Source organism: Mustela putorius, unplaced genomic scaffold (genome assembly GCF_011764305.1).
Source record: "Mustela putorius furo isolate JIRA1106 unplaced genomic scaffold, ASM1176430v1.1 tig00537335_pilon_pilon_pilon, whole genome shotgun sequence".
Classification (NCBI taxonomy): Eukaryota; Metazoa; Chordata; class Mammalia; order Carnivora; family Mustelidae; genus Mustela; species Mustela putorius.
This window is the reverse complement of record NW_025422457.1, coordinates 6,079,570-6,099,272: the sequence shown is the minus strand read 5'-3', so window position 1 is coordinate 6,099,272 and position 19,703 is coordinate 6,079,570. Positions and strand designations below refer to the sequence as shown.

The window sequence follows — 19,703 nt, the reverse complement described above, 5'->3', positions numbered from 1 at the left end:
TGTCTCTTATGACCAGAAAGGGATTTCAGGATACAGACACAAGAACTACACAGCATAGGAAGACCACTGAGATCAAGGGTTGTAGAACTATGCTTAGAAAATGAAAAACAGTTGCAAAATTATAATGTCCAGGAGTAAGAAATGACAGTTGGAATACTGATTATTGCTGCACAATTTTTGAAAGCTGCTCTTAAAATAGGGAAACTTTTTTTAAAAAACTAATTTAGGATGAGATATACTTTACTTTTACATTATGTTTCAGGAATTAAAAAAATTCGGTGACAAATACAAGAGTCAGGATAAGAATGGTGATCTTGAACACCCAAAGAAAACATTATTCTGACAAGGAAATATTTTCTAAAGCTTTCTGCATATCTAGAATAGAACAATAACTCCACCATGTTAGATGGACAAGCATATTAGTAATTTAAATGTACTAGAACTCCCGTGGGACTGGCTTTCTCAAAGGGGTTTACCTCCCACAACACATAGACAACATACATGAAAACCTGGTATCATTAGGTTCAGTCTGTGCCCTAATATCCCTATCCTGAATGGCATTGATGTAATTCTCTTACCCACTCCCCCTTTTTTAGGTATTAAATACATTTTTCCCCCTCAGTTTTATTTTTAAGTAATCTCTGCATCCAATGTGAGGCTTGAACTCACAACCCCGAGACTGACAGCCACATGCTATACCTTCTGAACTAGTCAGGCACCCCTCTTTTACCCTTTTAGAAAGGACTGGATGGAAAAATGATCTGGACTTTCCTTTACCCAAGGTACCTTTGGAAATTGAAGCATGGATTTTAAAGCCCAGTGTCTCTTCCAGTTGGCTGTAGTCAGATTCCACAGAGGAAGCGTGAAGGGTTTCTACCAAGAAAGGCATTCTTCCCTGTGCCTCATCATAGAAAACGGTGTGGTTCCATGTGTATGGGACACTGACGCCATCAATGGTGAACAGCCGGGTTGAGTAGGCATACAGCTGCCCAGGACCTGTCTGAATGTAGTCCTCTGTGTAATCCTGAGGAAGATAGTATCAATTTGAGGATCAGTATGGCTCCTCTGATTATTTTTCCTGAGGGTACGGTGAGATCCAGAATGAGAAAAATAAAAGCTAAGGTGCTAAACATATATACAGTTGATCCTTGATCAACATGATCTGAACTGTGGGGGTCATTATATATGATTTTTTATAAATACAGTACAGTACTGTTCAGTGCAAATTCACTTCCTTATGATTTTCTTTCTTTCTTTTTTTTTTTTTTTTTTAAGATTTTATTTATTTATTTGACAGACCGGGATCACAAGTATGCAGAGAGGCAGGCAGAGAGAGAGGAAGGGAAGCAGGCTCCCTGCTGAGCAGAGAGTCCAATGCGGGGCTTGATCCCCGGACCCTGGGATCATGACCTGAGCCGAAAGCAGAGGCTTTAACCCACTGTGCCACCCAGGCGCCCCTTCCTTACGATTTTCTTACTAACACTTTCTTTTCCCTAGATTACTTTAAGAACATAGTATATAATCCATATAACATATAAAATATGTGTTGACTGTTTGTGTTATTGGTAAGGCTTCTAGTCAACAGTAAGCCACTAGTAGTTAAGTTTTCAGAATCAAAAGTCATACGTGACTCCTGAATGCCCAGGGGAGCTGGCATCTCAACCCCCACACTGTTCAAGGGTCAACTGTAGCTCTAAATAAAATTGTGATTGTAAAATAGTGCTCAGGAAATAAAGTTTGAAGCTTTTAATTGTAACTATATTGATTTCCTGATTTTACTGTCATCAATTATAGTTTAATAAGGGATTCAAAGTTGTAGGTCAAGTGCAAAGAAAAGGGCATGAAAGGGTGATTATCATTCTTTAGTTTCTGAAATACTTTTAGGGGTGATATACAAAACTTTTTACATAACAGTTATATATTCTTTTTATCTGCAGAATATTAAACAGATGACCTACATCCAGATAGCAGTGATTTTGGTCACGGTGAGCAGGACCAGTAATAAACCAGTAAGTAGTACTGGTGATAAAACCAGTAACAGTGTATAAAGACTTATTCCTGAGGATTTCTATACAAACACAAACGAGGCATTTCTAACCTTAATGGTTGATTTACTCCCCTGAGCAAGCAAGGGAAACTACATAAGGTCTCTGCGCTCTTTCTACGAGTCTTCGATTTCTGCTCTTACCAAAAACCAGTGAAGGCAAGTTATCCTGACATTTTACCTTTACAGTGACTTCAGCAGGTGACTGAAGCTGGAGGACATGGCCACTCACAACGATGTCGAGGAGCAAAGCCCCATCAGAATCCAAGCCCCGGGCAACATGAGTCATCCGCAAGATTTCTCCTGGGGATTACAATTGGTTCATTTTAACAGCAAAAAATATATGGTGGTGTAAGCACCGAGCAGATTTACCTCATATATCAGTTCAGCTGTTATTTTCCTTCAAACTTCAATAAGCATAGACCATGAAGAATTAAATGCACATTTAGTCCCTGAATGAAAGAAGTGGGCTCATTGAATGGTATGTTCTAAAACTTCTTTTTCTGCAGCAAAAATGTGGCATGTGGTTATGTGAAAGATTCTACGCTTTATTTATTTTGTTATTATTTTGTTTGTTAAGTGGGCTCCGTGCCCAATGTGGGGCTTGAACTTATGACGCTGAGGTCAAGAGTCATAGGCTTTACTGACTGAGCCAACCAGGTGACCAGGATGCCACACTTTAAACTCACTAGCAATAGCAAGACAGTTCTGCAAAGACTGTCTATGAGAAGGGACAGGCAGCTTCACCAGGTGGACTGGCAGTAACCGGAACTCTAGCCATAAGGCTTTGTTCTTTCTGGTGCTTCCAGAAGCAGCAAAGGGGCATCTTCATAAGCAGATGACCATGAAAAGACCCGCTTGTCTTCCAGGCTGGCTGAAGCCCCTTTCTCAGCCCTTCTTCACAGAGCACTACCACTGAGGCTGTCCACCTCTTCAAGAAGAGGCTTGTAATGGAGCTCAATAAAAATACGTATGCACTTGGAAAGGGCCATGAATAGCTAATACATATTCATTAAGACTAACATAAAGTGAAATGTCTGTAAATTTGCTTATTTTTACTTCCACCTTTTTCATAAAAAATCACTATAAGGTATCCTAGATGAACCTCAAGTTCGAGACACAAGTCTTTACTTAATAGCAATGACTCATTTTCCTGCTGTGTTTTGGCCTTTAAAAACCCTCTCTGAGGATTTAAAGAGAAAATATATAGAAAAGATGATAAAAAAAAAATCACTATAGTGTTTAAAAAAAACAAGGCCTCGTATAGATCCATGCCAGTAAAAGTTTACAGGGAAACATGAAATTGCTTTTACATCATGTATGATAAGACTACATCAAAAACTTTAAAATTATTCTCTAGACGAGTATATATAAACGTATTTTTCTTAACCAGCAACTTTTAAGGCAATCGTATTTTTTATAGTAATACAATATTAAGTTCAGCTGGCACTAACCAGTGGCAAATTCCACCTGGGTTTCTCTTTTGAAAACTGCATTGGTGAGGGTAAAGCCATTCACTGCTTCTCCTATCTCCTTTGCTGTTGTCCAGTAAATGGGATTTAGAATAGAAACTATTTTTCTCATTGCTGGGCCTAAAGAAGAAAGGATAAGTAAGGTGACAAGGAATTATTTTCAGAGCCTTCTACATATAAGGATGAATTGTAATTATTTTCAGAGCCTTCTACATATAAGGATGAATTGTAATTATTTTCAGAGCCTTCTACATATAAGGATGAATTCCAAATAATCTTGAGTAAGAGCAAAATAAGTATCAGTATCTCACCTGTCTTTAAGAATTTACCATTGGGATAGAACTAAGGACTACCATACAAATCATTTAGTAGTGGCATCATCTAGAAATTTTAAGCAGAAATAAGTGAAGAATAACAGATTTTAAAAAGAGGCTATTAACAAATTTTCTAAGCAGAGACTTACCAAGACTGCGAGGTACATTGGTAATTTTGGCTTGTATTATTCTAGTATCAGAGGTAGGACTATCTATTACTGTGGCATTAAGGAAAGCAATTCCAAATTCAACATCATTAATATTTCCAATAACACTTCCTCTGGCTCGCTGGGGCCCACCTATTGCGGGAAGAGAAAACATTCTTGGATAAGGAAACAATTTCATCGATGTTACAGGGGAGAAAAGAAGGCCAGTATTCAAAGATGTTACAAATCTTTCAAACATTTAAAATATCATATGACATCTGAATTTAAGAGTGAAATAAATAAGCTTTCAAAACATTCTACTTTCATGTAACACTCATCATCCCACATAAATCTAGGGTCCTTCCAATCTATGTATATAGTGGCATTATTTCACAGTCCAAAGACTACAATCAGCCCCTAGCCCCAAAGCCAAAATAAAGAAGGTTTTTGTTGATGGTGATGAAATGATGATAATAATGAGGGTTTATTGAGCATGTCGTGTACTATATACTAAGCACTTAATATAAGTTAACTCTTTTAATCCAGTCAAAAATCCTACAAAGTCATTTTAGATGGCCACAGTTTATGGACTAGGAAAATAAAGTTCAGGGACATATGTGGTTAAAGGAAGATCTGAACACAGATGTGCTCAGAATCAAGACCCATGCTCCTTCACCTACTGCCTCTTCGTGAGAGCACAGAAGGAAAGGCGGGATCACCTCTAAACAACTCCTGAGCTCGTTGTCTACATATGTGTGGAGGATCTAACAGGTATCGTTCAGGCTTGGGTTTCAGATGGAAGGCTTACCAACTTTTCCTTAATATCTATACTTTACTTTTAAAAGCAGAAAGTGCTATAAAATTCATACAGAGACAGTTAGGTTGAAAACAACTACACATTTTTAAAAAAGCATCTCTACAGGCATTTTATGCCTTCTTTCCATTGTTCAACAAAATTACTAGCTACTGACACAGAATAGGTAGCCTTTTAAGGGAGCTGCATGCTTTAGCAAGAGAAGGGAACATACTGGGAAGAAGCTGATAACAAAGTTCATAAATATTCATTACTTCATATTTATATATGTATTTTTTTTCAAAGATTTTATTTATTTATTTGACAGAGAGATCACAAGTAGGCAGAGAGGCAGGCAGAGAGAGAGAGAGAGAGAGGGAAGCAGGCTTCCTGCAGAGCAGGGAGCCCGATGCGGGGCTCGATCCCAGGACCCTGAGATCATGACCCAAGCCGAAGGCAGCAGCCCAAACCACTGAGCCACCCAGGCACCCCTATATATGTATTTTTAATCACTAGATATTTCAGATATTATTCTGTATTATATACCAGGGAGAAATACAATTGTATTCAATCTCAGAAAAATCAGTAAGTACAGTATTTCACCATTTTAATTTGCACTACTTTGATTATTTGTGAGAGAATACATTTGTTTTTTCACATAGATTCAACCTTCATGTTCTGTATTACATTCATTTGTTCATTTACACATAGACTATAATATACAAGGATACAATAATAAAAAAGAAAAAAACAAGGCACGAGGGCTGCTTTCATAGAGCTTATATCTGAAAGAGGGAGACAGACATTAATTAGAATTCCACAAATAAATGTAAAATTGAAATGTACTAATATATGAGATATCTACTACCTAGAGGAGTCTGAGAAGAAACTAAAAATAGATTGGAGATCTGAAGAAAGTTAGGTCTTAACTAAGCCAGAGAAGGTAGGACAAGGGCTTTCTGGGTAGAGGAAATAGCATGGGGCACCCTTTTGAGAGGTGGTGGCTTGCCATATCTGAGAAACCAAAAGGAGAAAAGGATGGAGAGTGCTGGAAACCATACTGCAAGATGATGCCGGAAAGTAAACCGTAGGGCCAATCAGGACCTGGGAGGCCATTTTGGTTCTTATTTTTACTCTTAAGCAAGAAAGGGAGTAGAAGGATCACTAATTCATTTAGTTTTCTGGGTCATTTAACCTGGGTCATTTTACCATTTTGACCTTGGTTCTCTAGTCTCCAGAGAAGCATGTATCCCAGCATTCAACAGATGTCTCCTAGTTCTGGGTAGTTAATTGGGATCCTCGAAGTTCTCTGCCAGACTCTGTAATCCAAATTGTCTACCTATTTGGACTTCCTTCTGCAATTGGGGTCCTTGTACCCATGATGGAATAATTCCCCTTAGATGAGCAATATCCCTTGACAGTGACCTGTAATAAGGTTCAGGAGCTACAAAATGTCTCAATTAAAACTAGGACTGTCACCATGCCTACGTGTTAGAACCTCAAAACCCCTGGTAATCAGTTGACACGTTGACAAGATATGTTGAAAGCTGACTGATAAACACTCATCCTTTTAGCTTTTCTAGATCCTATAAACCCCTTCACGTAACTCCTCTCTTTCACTCTGCCAAATGAGACCTCCTGATTTTCAGACATTTTATTTCTAAAGCAACCTTAAGACTCTGGAAAGTTCAGTGGTATCTTAGCACTTTAACAGTGTGAAACTGTTCTTCCTAATTTTCTTATAGCCTTTAGGAAGTCTGTCCTGAGACAAGCAACCTTAATATTATCCACCATTTCGTAGGACTCCAAGAAACTCTTTCTAAGGTTCATAGGTTCTAGAATTCTGGCTTCATGCCTTCTGCAGTTTTTGGTCTTTTTTTTTTTTTTTAAAGATTATTTATTTATTTGAGAGAGATAAAATGTGTGTCAGAAGGGGTAGGGGCAGATGGAGAGGAAGAAAGAATCTCAAGCAGACTCCATACCCAGTGCAGAGCCCAATGAGGGGCTCCATCTCACAATCCTGAGATCATGACCTGAGCCAAAATCAAGAGTTGGATGCTTAACCACATGAGCCACCGAGGTGCCCCACCTTCTGAAATTTTACATCACTTACAATATGCAGCCATGTTGTATGACTTGGGTTATCATAGTTGAACTCCCCCTACTCTTTTTCCTAGAACTGAACCTGCCCCTATTTTACTTTCCACATTCATGTTCTCCATATTTCCATCCATGAAAAAGTAGTCCCCTAATTGTTTATTTCCGTGAAGTTTTCAGTTTCTGTCCCACTCTCATTTTTCAGCCTGCAATCTCAGCCTGGCTTTCCCCAGTTTTCCAAACCCCTGTGTCCCTCAAGCTTAGGACTACTAGTTACAGCTGTACAGACCATATCGTTTATAAGGAGACCTGGATGGGGGTGAGCAGTGGTGGCTAAAATATAGCCAAAAGCTTTGGTACAGACCAACTTGAAAGGGGAAAAAATACATTTTTCCTAGTTCTTTTTATTCATTTTACAATTCATTTTACAATTTGTGGGTTTAGGGGGATATCATTTTGTAATCTTCAAGAAGGCTGCACATAAGCTAACAATGGTTCTACCAAATCCTAACTTAGTTGCTCACCTGGACATGCTTGCATGTTGCATCTGGACACCTGAGTAGCATCTCCTGGACAGGGGCGCCCACTTTTAGATGGCACTGGATTGTTGCACAGCCGTTTTCGAGTCTTTTCACCTCCTCCACAAGAGGCAGAGCACTGGCCCCAACTATGCCAGTCTCCCCAACTTCCATCCACTGTGAACAAGAATGGAGTGGCTAGTATTAACCCATTGGTTTTCAAATCTCCCCACCTATACAACTTCCATTTTAAGAAAGGAAATGATGGGGCTGCTACAAGGAGCAGTAAGTGAAATGCTTTACTTATGCTACTGCCAGGAGTCAGGGGGGCTCACCAGGACACATGTCAGTGTTGCACCTCTGGATCTGCGAGTCTGGCCCCCCACAAGCTCTTCCACCATTGGAGGGATGAGGGTTATCGCATGTGCGGTACCGCCGCATCTGCCCTCCATTGCATGTCCGGCTGCACATTCCCCAGCCACTCCAAGGACTCCAGTTACCGTGAGCTACAACAGAGAACCATCGGAGAAGTGCTAAACAATGACATTCATCCAAAAAGTATGGTAAGACGCTCCCCAGGAACTGAGAAGAAATATATGAATCTATGACTAGGCAACTTCTGAAGGCAGATGGTTTGGCTGTTGTTCTGACTGGAAACTGGGGATACATTCTAGTCCTTGAGAAATTCTATTTAGAATACATTTATTAAGTCTTAATACTATTCCAGGAACTGAAGGATATGAATGAGACAAGATCTCTGTTCTTGATGAGTCAAGACTATAAAATCTAGACACAGTGGATTCAGATGCTGTTAGGGTCTTAAAATCTAGCGTAGTGACAGAATTAAGGCAAAAAGCCACTTGCTTGGCTCTGTAAACATATCATCAATGTCATTAACAGTAGGTATGTAAGGGTGTTCTTGTCCTTGCACTCTGCCGCTGGTCCTAGAGAGGAAAATGAAATAGGACATAGCCCTAGTCTATACAAATCAACTACATCGATGGTATTATACAGACACAGCAGCAACTATAAAACATTTTTGATATTGCAAACCAAAGGCAGATGAATCAAGTAACAGTATGATTTTTTCTTTTTAAATTTTTTATTTTTAAAGATTGTATTTGTTTATTTGAGAGAGAGCACATGAGCAGGGGGGAGGGGAAGATGGAGAGGAAGAAGCAGACTCCCCACTGAGCAGGGAGTCACACGTGGGACTCCAACCCAGGATCCTGGGATGATGACCTGAGCCAAAGGCAGACACTTAACTGACTGAGCCACCCAGGCACGCCAATATATTATAACTTCAAGGACTTAAGGTCGTAACAGAATGTGAAGAAAGTATAATGTTGACTCACTATTTCCAACACTCACTTGGGCAAGGGTCATTATTGCAAAAATCACTCTGGACATCACTCCCTTCACATCTGCTGCCTCCATACTGGGGGACAGGATCAGAGCACTCCCTTGTTCTCTGTCTGGCACCTCCTCCACAGGACACGGTACAGGCACTCCAACTGGTCCAAGGTGCCCACTTTCCATCAACTGGATTAAGGAAAAATATATGTGCTCTGTTACTACAATACCCTGAGCATTGTTAGGTTGGGTGATGTTCTTATTGACATTGATTCTTATTGACATATCACTCAGATTAGAGGTAGATGTCAATTTACTAGGGGTATAAACATTGTATTTCTCTTACCTGGACAGTGTCTTTCATTACAAACTTGCATCTGTGTTTCTGCACCATCACAATAGGATCCATCAAATGATGGTGGTGGATTATTGCACAGTCTTGTCCTTATCTGGGTACCTTTGCCACAACTTTCACTGCAAGCACTCCAAGGCTGCCAAGTGCTCCATGCTCCATGAACTACAAATATCCCAAGGGACATAGTTGCAAGTCACAGCACCACATTTGTTAAATAAACAAAATTATACAAGTAAATTAACTCAGTAATAAGCTAAATTAGCCTGGAATCTAAAATAATTGAAATTGAACCAAAGGAAACATAAATAATGTTCTTCTTTTCTCCTTCTGGTTAGATTTTCATGGGAATTAGTATTTATAGGAAAATTCAGAAGGCTACCTAATGCCAAAATGAATGCTTACTATTACCCAAAAAGACTATTTTATTAAAACAGAATGTAATCAAACTACCATATGTAAACACAATCTAAGTTGAAAAATCCTAGATAAGCATTAGTTTGTGCTTTGTGCTCTGGGAAAAGTGGAAGGAACCAGAAACTTAGGAGCAAGGCTGTATAACAGATCTAGATGCAGTTATAGATAATACAAATGTTTCCATAATGATAACTTGGACCCTAGACTCAAGACCACATCTTTAAGCCTGATTCAGCTTCATGTTTAAAAATACACTTAGATCCTTCAACAACATGATGATTTACACAGTTGTAACTCTTTGAAAAACTGTCTCCATTACATAATGTTCATGAATTAAAAGTTCTGAATAACTCACTCACCTGCTTCCTAAACATCAAAAATCTGACCAGTAGTTTCCATGGAGTGATATTAAGGCCTTCCTTTTGGTAACTAACATATTACACCATCTAACCGCAAGACTGAAACAACCTTGTGTTTCCTACCAGGTGCATGGGCTAAGAGTCAACATTATGGTTTCTCTCATGTATAAGTCAGTATCAAGCGACATTTTTGTTTTAAGGGTACTTTCTAGAAACAGGGCTCATAAAATATGTTTTTGTGGTCACCCAGTTGAACCAAGATACGAACCAAGATAAGAGCCAAAATAGGCCTTCAGGTCAGTGTGTAAATATTCTCTTAACACAACCAATCAGACACAAAAATTGTTAGCTGAAAACCAAGTAATGAAATTATCATTTGGTTGCCTTGTTAAGAAAATAGTGTATTCATTTATTTATTTATTTGTTTTTTAAGATTTTATTTGTTTGACAGAGAGAGAGACACACACACAGTGAGAGAGGGAACACAAACAGGGGGAGTGGGAGAGGAAGAAGCAGGCTTCCCGCCAAGCAGGGAGCCCAATGTGGGGCTGAGACAGGACCTGAGCTTAACCAACTGTCACCCAGGAGCCTCTAGAAATTTTTTTTTTTTTAAGATTTTATTTATTTATTTGACAGAGATCACAAGTAGACAGAGAGGCAGGCAGAGAAAGAGAGGGAAGCAGGCACCCTGCTGAGCAGAGAGCCTGATGCGGGACTCAATCCCAGGACCCTGAGATCATGACCTGAGCCGAAGGCAGTGGCTTCACCCACTGAGCCACCCACACACCCCTAAATTTTTTTAATTAAGATTATTTATTTGTTTATTTGTCAGAGAGAGAGAGAGAGCAAGAGCGAGCGAGAGAGAGAGAGGGCACAAGCAGGGGGAGGGGCAGGCAGAGGGAGAAGCAGCCTCCCCGCCGAGCAGGGGAGCCTGATGCAGGACTCGATCCCAGAACCCTGGGATCCTGACCGGTGCAAAAGGCAGACGCTTAAGGACTGAGCCACCCAGGCGCCCGCCCCTAGAAAATTGTTTAAAACACACCTTAGATTTTCTTTCAGTTAACTATTTTCTAGTTGATTTATTACGTATCTGTGTACTTTGCAGACAAAGATGAGCTTTTTTATTTTAGCTGATGAGAATTTGGACTAAAAAGTATTTGACTAACTCTAAAAAGAAAGAAGAAGAAAAAAAGAAAAGAGCAAAGCCTTTAAATATAAGGCAGATATTACTCAAAACTACTTTTTTATTAATTTGGATTACTGATATATGTACTGTGTGATTGAAAAAATCTTCTATTCCAGAAAATATGCCCAATTTTCAAGGCTGTTGGTTAACAAAACCCACTGATGCATTTTTTAAATTGGAGGATTACAATTGGGTGATGCTTATTCATTTATTATCTGTGTAGTTTCTGTTACATATAAATAGAGGTGTTTATCTTAAGACATTTTATCTTTTTTTAAATCAGTACAGAACACCCCAACCAGAATTTAATTTAATGACACAATATGTGGTAGAGTTAAAATGTTTCTTTTTTATGAATGAAATGAAAAAAAAAAGTTAGGATGATAATATAAATCAGATAAAGTATAAAACATTGTGGTATGTAAATAATACAGAAGAAGAGAGCTATGGAGGAATTAGTATGAAAGAAAAATGCAAAATGTAATAGATAAATTTGTTGCTACATGAAGTTGTAGTTCTGATTCTGGAAAAGCAATAGGGCATGGTGCTTAGGAGCAGGGACTCTGGACCTAAGTAAGAATCTTATTATTGTACTGTACTATTCCTGTAAGTTTTCTGAAAGTTTGACAGTTTTAAGAATAAATTCTTTTTTTTAAAAAGATTTTATTTATTTATTTGAGAGAGAGAGAGAGAGAACAAGTAGGCAGAGAGGAAGGCGGGGGGTGGGGAAGCAGGCTCCCCGCTGAGCAGAGAGCCCGATGCAGGGCTCAGTCCCAGGACCCTGAGACCATGTCCTGAGCCAAAGGCAGAGGCTTAACCCACTGAGCCACCCAGGCGTCCCTTAAGAATAAATTCTTACTAAAAAGAGTCAAACTTTGTGAAGCAAAAACTAACAGAACTACAAAACAAACAAACAACTCCCCCCCCAAAAACCCCAGATGAATCTACTACCATAGCTAGAGGCTTTGACACTCCTTTATCACAAATGCACAGAGGTAATAGGCAGAAAACCAGTAAGGAAATAGATGAATTTAACATCACCATTGATCAGCTGGATACAATTAAATATTTATAGGTTTCTCTATCCAACAACAGCAGAATACACATTCTTCTAAAGTTCACCTGCAACATTCACTCAGACAGAACACATTCTGGGTATAAAATACATCTTTAACAGATTTAGAAGAATAGAAATCATATAATATCTGCTGTTAGACCGCAGTGGAATTAAGAGAATCAATAACAGAAAGATAACCAGAAAATCTTCATATATGCAGAGACTAAACAACACACTTCAAAGTGATGCACAAGTCAAAGAAGAAATCTCAAGAGAAATTAAAAATATTTTGAACTAAATAGAGATGAAAGCACAACTTATAAAATTTGTGGAATGCAGCAAAAGCAGTGCTAAGAGGGAAATTTATTGCACTGAATGCATATATTAGAAAAGAAAGATCCAAATCAATCATCTAAGTCTCCATCTCAGAAAATTAAAAGAACAGAAAGTTAAATCCAAAGAAGAAACACACACACACACACACGGAAAAAAAAAAAAGGAAAAAAAAAGATTAATAACTTTCCAAAACAGAAAGCACTATTCCAGATAGGTTCACCACTGAATTTTCCCAAACACGTAAGGAAGAAATTACACCAATACTTCACTATTTCTTTCAGAGGACAGATGCAGGAAGATTACATTCTAACTTATTCTATGAGGCTAGCATTTCCCTAACACCAAAACCAGACAAAGACACTACAAGAAAAGAAAACTATGGGTAAATTTCTCTCATGAACATAGATAAAAAAAAAAAATCCTCAATGAAATATTAGCAAATTGATTACAACAATGTATAAAAAGAAAATCCCCCCTATCTCTGAGAATCTGACATACCCCTGGATGAGAAAGGCTTTCTTAGCCTATCTGCGCATTTTGCAATGGTATGATGATAAACGTAACAACCACCTCTCAGGAAGTGGGAAGGGTAAATGCTCCCACTATGGTCTGTGCCCAGCTAGCAATATATGTCACTAAACTTTTCACTGGAAAGAGATACATACTTTCATTTACTGGTCCCAGGATACCACTGACATTATGCCAAAATAATAGTTAAATTCATTAATTTAAGGACTGGGGTATAACTAGGGAAAGTCTCAAAAATAGTAAGCCAGTAGAACAATGAGCAAAACATCAGTAAACCAATAGTCACTCAACATGAAGAGAAAAAAAGAACCTGACTTTTATTTTAGGACATCTCCAAATATCATTTTGCTTTTCATTATGTCAGTAAAATAACTGACCATCTGTACAAAGACTGCTCTAATCAGATGTTCTGGCTTTTTGACTTTGATATATCATGCTGTTATAATCAGCTTTCTAATTATTTTAGATTAAAAGAATAGTTTTGGCTTTGACTTTTTTTTTTTTTAAGATTTCATGACATCACTTTACTTACATTTATTAATGCAATGTAAGTTCTGAACTATAAATCAGGATACCCAGGATCTAAGCAAATAGGCTTAGGAATCAGACGGACCTGGATTCAAATTCTTGATTCACTTTTTTTTTTTTTAAGATTTTATTTATTTATTTGACAGAGAGAGATCACAAGTAGGCAGAGAGGCAGGCAGAGAGAGAGAAGGGGAAGCAGGCTCCCTGCTGATCAGAGAGGCCAATGCGGGGCTCAATCCCAGGGCCCTGGGATCATGACCTGAGCTGAAGGCAGAGGCTTAACCCCCTGAGCCACCCAGACGCTCCCTTGATTCAATTTTTACTAGCTATGTAACGTTAGTGAATTATCATCTATTTTCTGAATCTTGGTTTCCTCATTTACACGATAGGATATAATACCCAGTGTAGTGAACATGTTTTATTTTGGTTTCTCTGCATCCCCTCAGCCCCTTCTTTTAAACCATCTCAGCTAAGGTGTCTCTCCCCGGTATGCTCTATCACTGCAACTCTTGGCATTTACTCAGTATGTTTATCAATAGCTGAATGATATTATTTCTTCATCATTCTAAATGGAACAGTTAAAACAATGCCTTGAGGGGCGCCTGGGTGGCTCAGTGGGTTAAAGCCTCTGCCTTCGGCTCAGGTCATGATCTCAGTGTTCCGGGATCGAGCCCCACGTCGGGCTCTCTGCTCCGCGGGGAGCCTGTTTCCTCTCCTCTCTCTGCCTGCCTCTCTGCCTACTTGTGATCTCTGCCTGTCAATTAACTAAATGAAATCTTAAAAAAAAAATAAATAAATAAAATAAAACAATGCCTTGAGCACAGAGTGGGGGCTCAGTAAATATTTGTTGGATAAATGAATGAATAAATGACTGAATTAACGAATGGCCAGACATTCCTATTCCATAGGATTTCTTTCTAGCTGTCAGACAGGAGCCCCGCCCCTCCTGACACACGGTGCACAGGCAGCTCAAGCTGGTTATCCAAGCATCTGGATTTAGTTGAGTTCAGAGGTGAACATGGGACCCAAACAAAATCAAACAGGGCACCTTTTCAGAGGCTGACAGGAATTCTGAGAGAAAGAGCAGAAGACTCTTTTTTTCTGAGGCCTCAGATTATAAGACCCCTGTGAGCCAGTAGCTCCCAGTAGTCATTTTTTCCACTGCACGCAAAGAGTTTAATGGACAATAAAGATAACGAGAAGAAAGCAGAGACAAGAGATGGAAAACATGCTAGTAAAACCATTGGCGAAATCCTTCAGCTCAATCATACCTGAAAGTAGAATCTTTAACTTAAGTTTATTTAGGTTTGGTTTCTGTCACTTAAATCTGAAATAGCCCTGAAATATCTATGCTATAGGGTTGTTTCACAAAGTAAAAAACAACATGTACATAAAGCACTTAGCATGGTTCCTAGAACATGACAGGTGTTTAGTGAATGGTTGCTATTACTACCTTAGCCCTCCCTAATTGTGTGTTTCTGGGAAAGTCTTTAAATACCCTAGAGTTCATTTTTCTTACCTGAAAATGAATGGCTGCATTAGATGTTAAGGTCCTTATTACTTCTAAAATGCTATGATTTTATAAATACTTAGGTTTTTTCTACATGATTAAAAATACACCACAGTTTATACAACCTTAAGATATTCAATTAAATAAGGGATTTTACTTAACATTGATTAATGTCATAGCTTTCCTAACTTTATCAATGAGACAGAACTAATAACACAGAGAATGAATATATTGCAGAGTAAAAGCCACAACATCTTTTTACAACAAAGAAGAAAAGGTAATTAGAACCCCTTTACTGGAGTTAAAAACAGCCAAGTTTTGGTCATCCGGGGATACTCACCTGGGCAGGGCCTAATGTTGCACATGATTATTTCTACTGCATTTCCTTCACATGGCCGTCCACCGTACTGAGCTGATGGATTATTGCAAGTTCTGGTCCTGGTTCGGTTGCCGCGTCCACAGCTTCTTGTACATTCTTCCCAAGGGCTCCATTCTGACCAGCTACCATCCACTATACAAAGATGAAACACTACACTGTCAGAAACTTTGCAATTTAGAGCATTAACACTGAGGCAATCCATAGTTAGGGAACAGAGATGAGTATCTATTGAACATGTGCCTATCCGTTGAATAAAGAGGTGTACCTGGGCACAGCTTACGCTGACAGTTCCGCATTTCTGAATCTGACCCTTGGCAAGGCTTCCCTCCGTTGGCTGGAAATGGGTTGTTGCACAGACGACTTCTCTTTTGGATGCCTTTTCCACATGTGACACTGCAGGCTCTCCATGTAGACCACTGGGAATATCCGCCATGAACTACAAATATAACATTGTACTTTGTCTCTATGTTTGTAAATAACAAAAAATAAATTACATTTCATTTAAGCACTGGGTCTAGGGCTGAATCTCTATTGGCTGAACAACTGCTTATGGATGCTCTCCTTGATGGTAAAATTAAAATCTGAACAGGAAAGAAGAATTTCAAATAGCTAACTGGAGTTTCTTCCCAGCTCCTATCCTGACTCATGTGGACAGGGCTGCTGGAAGAGCGAGCGAGAGACCAAGAAGTTCAAATACTGTTTATCTTTTGGATATGTCGTTCTTTAAAGAAAAAGAAATGCATTGATTTCTTTTTTTTTTTAATTAAAAAATTTTTTTTTAATTTTTAAAATTTCTTTTCAGTGTTCCAGAATTCATTATTTATGTACCACACCCAGTGCTCCATGCAATACATGAACTGAATTGTTAGCTTGGTATTTTATTGCTCTAACCTCTGTTGTTTTATTCCCTTCAGTCTGTAAATTATGTGATTTTTGTTTTATCTCCACAATCTGGAAATATCTTAAGGGTAAAGGAAACTTAGATTAAGATGCTTAATAATTTTTATGATTTGGTTTGACCCAGGTGCTATATATTTATTTATTTTTAAAGTTTATTTATTTATTTATTTATTTTTAGTAATCTCTACACCCAATATGGGGTTCAAACTCACAGCCCTGAGATGAAGAGTCATATCCTCTTCCAACTGAGCCAGCCAGGGTAATAGTACCTCTGGGTGCTATTTAATAAAATATCCTTCTGATCACACTCACCCTGGACAGTGACCGGCACTCTGACAAGGACAGAACCCATCAAGTTTCGAGCAACACATTCATATTCAGAGGTATCTTCTTTCTGAGCAGCAGCAATATGTAATGAGTTGTTGGACAACACATTAACTCGGTCATCCCAGGGGATAGATTGCCCTTGACGGGACCATGTAATGGTTGGATGAGGCTCTCCAGTTGCCTGACAATTCAATATGACTTTGTCACCAGCATTAATAATGGTTTCTACTGGCTCAAGAGTGATAATAGGAGGACCTACAGAAAAAAGAACATAGCGCTTCTTAGTTTTTGTAAAGTTATATTAACATTTTAATTAATATTATAGAGTAACATTATTTTGACAAAAAATATAGGTTGATTTGTTTATAAAACACTGTAGTTTCTCAACTACCAAGGTTGCAATGGGCATTGATAGACTTTTCATAGCTCTGTTTTACTTATTAAATGTCCAAAAATTTAAACCCCTAAGCCGATTAGCCTATAGCTTGGGCTCTGCTGTCATACTTTCTGGGCTCAAACTCTGCTTCTGTTCCTTAGGACTTCTCTGAGCATTTGTATCCTTCAGAGAATTCTTGTTAAGACTCCACTAAGATTATGTAAGCCTAGCTCTTTGAGAGGGAAAGGACATAATATTATTAGTACTATTGTTTTTAATCATTGTTTTTGTCTGTTTTACATGGTGAACATATACTTCTTTCCTTTACATCACTTTTCAAGGTAGAGAGTCATTATTAACTTTTTCTTTCATAACTGGCTATCATTCATGCACGCAGTAAACATGTATCGAGAGCCTACTATTTGCCAGGCATTATGTTAGATGCTGCGGGTACATAGGTAACAGATACAACGTCTAGTATCAAGGAGTTCACAGTCCACTGATAAGATAGGCAAGTGACTATAATTATTTAGCTGTTCTATAATATAGCTATAGAATTTAGTAAAGGACTAGGTAGAATAGATATAGTAGAAAACAGGTAAATATGTGGTAATACAGAAGCATAACCATAGTGACTTAATAGATCAAACAGAGGCATTCACTGAAAATGGAGAGGAAAAGGAAGATATTCAAGAGTCATTAAGAAAGAAATAACAGAGCTTGGTCATTGAATTGAGAGGAACTGGTAACAATAGGATTTGACATGAACAATATAGAGCGGTTTTGGGCAGTTCAGTGGGGCACAGGAGGAAGAACATATTTGTTTGAAGGTTGTAAGGAATGATGATTTATATCCATTTGGAACTACTGAGCTTGAGGTGATCTGTGGGGACATTCATGTAGGGATGTCTAGATGTAAGAGAATATTCCTATCTGCAGCTCAGAAGAGATATGGGCTAGAAGTACAGATCTAAGAGTCTTTCACAATGGATAAGTTGTTTGGGAAATGATTCTAAAATGAGAGGAAGAGGGCCAAAGACAGAAACTATTACAACATCATATTTAAGAGACAACATCATTATTTAAGAGATGAACAGAATACAAGCCCATACAAAGTTCCTAAGAACTGATCATTGAAGTAGGAAGAAAATCAAGAGAGAATGGTATCCTGGCAATCAAAGCAAGGAGCTTCCAGAAGGAAGGAGAGGTTGCCAGTATCTTATAGTAGATCATATCTGCTCAAGTAAAGTGGAAAAAATGTAAAAGTAGCTGTATATAGCTGCTGGCAGAATGTTTATACTGGTCTACTGTGTCGAGAAAGATAGAATATGGGACTTCATGGAAAAGAAGTTTGAACTGGATTTTCAAAAATGGGTAAGATTATATACAGAAGAAAGAAGTCTACTTGGAGAGAAGGAAATAGCATGGAAATGGATTTAGCTTTGAAAGGATGGTTCACCCCGGGCAGAAGCAGCATACAAGGTTTCAAATACATATTTAATCAGAAGTGTTCACATTTGAATAGGGACGCAAAGAGGAGCCTGTATGTTCTTGGAAAGTGAAAGCTGTGACGTAGTAGGCTTGAACTGAGTGGCGGAAAGTCCTGATCAATGAGAAGTAATGAATATCAGATAATTCAGGGTCCTGGCTCCATTTTAGACAGAGAAGTGTATCTGGAATAATAGAACATAAGACAAAAGTAGAAGTAAAATGTGTTTCATTGTGACATTAATATGCTAGGATTTTATGTAAAGATATTATTGATATGTTGTCTTTTACAAAAGTATTTCATATGAGGTTTGGACCTCTCGTAAGTATCATTAATGCACTATTTGTGTATATGTCCACATCATCCTACACAAGACGTTCTTACTTGATGTTTATATTAACTTTAGGAACTTTCAGGGCTGGGGCTTTTACTTCTCTCCCAGTGTTCAGATTACATCATGTGTTCAATAAACTGCTGCTGAATAAATTAAATGCTTTAGATTAATCATTCAACACTAAATGATAACATAATGACTAAATAAGCACATGTGCTCCATCTACTATGGTCAAAGAAAGTGTCAAATAAAACTCAGAATCGTAATTTCCATACCATATTTGAACATTTCCAATTGCTCATAAGACTGTAAATTAACTCAACAGTAAAATTCCATATGTACATCTTTCATGGTTGAATTAATTCTACCAGTCACATAATGATCAGTTAAATATGGGTACTTTATCTAAATGAAAATATTGCTTCTGGTGCTTTAATTTTAATTTTAAACAAATTATATTTTGTTATTTTTATATGCCTCATTTATTTAAATCAACTTATCATCAGTACATGTAAATAAGCTAATCTAATGTTGCTTTTCATAAGCCAGATCAATTGAACACTCTTCCAGGAGAGATTAATCGTTGTGACCCCCTACTTACATTCACCCAACAAAGAAGGGAGGAAGGTTTCATGGGTATAATATTTATTTGGGAAACGTGGCATACTATACCCTTCTCTTGCTGAGTTATAAAACATCAACATATTAACATTTCAGGAAAGATCTGCAGTAAAGAAACCTGGCAACTAAACAGAGCTTGGCATATAGTAGGGGCTCTTTATATATTTGACAAATGAATGAACTTTGTTTTATCGATTTTTTTCTCAGACTTGTTTGACCATTGAACTCTAGTTCTTTCCTAATAACATCCCACAAGGCTAATGTTTG

The 19,703-nt window shown here is 38.1% G+C and overlaps 1 protein-coding gene across 3 annotated transcripts in view; it reads right to left on the bottom strand.

Annotated features, from left to right (window-relative positions):
* Nucleotides 1-19,703, bottom strand: part of HMCN1 (hemicentin 1) — a 485,682-nt gene that overhangs the window by 27,469 nt on the left and 438,510 nt on the right. For 2 of the 3 annotated variants that reach the window (XM_004767964.3, XM_004767965.3), the window contains exons 87-97: nucleotides 16,602-16,871; nucleotides 15,655-15,825; nucleotides 15,351-15,521; nucleotides 9,084-9,254; nucleotides 8,756-8,926; nucleotides 7,720-7,890; nucleotides 7,391-7,561; nucleotides 3,980-4,129; nucleotides 3,499-3,636; nucleotides 2,226-2,347; nucleotides 787-1,024 (exon numbers count right to left, since the gene is read on the bottom strand). In XM_004767964.3, coding sequence (XP_004768021.1) covers nucleotides 787-1,024; nucleotides 2,226-2,347; nucleotides 3,499-3,636; nucleotides 3,980-4,129; nucleotides 7,391-7,561; nucleotides 7,720-7,890; nucleotides 8,756-8,926; nucleotides 9,084-9,254; nucleotides 15,351-15,521; nucleotides 15,655-15,825; nucleotides 16,602-16,871 — 1,944 coding nt within the window. Of the gene's footprint in view, nucleotides 1-786; nucleotides 1,025-2,225; nucleotides 2,348-3,498; nucleotides 3,637-3,979; nucleotides 4,130-7,390; nucleotides 7,562-7,719; nucleotides 7,891-8,739; nucleotides 8,927-9,083; nucleotides 9,255-15,350; nucleotides 15,522-15,654; nucleotides 15,826-16,601; nucleotides 16,872-19,703 lie in introns of those variants that run through there. The other variant, XM_013064227.2, reaches the window with a different exon arrangement.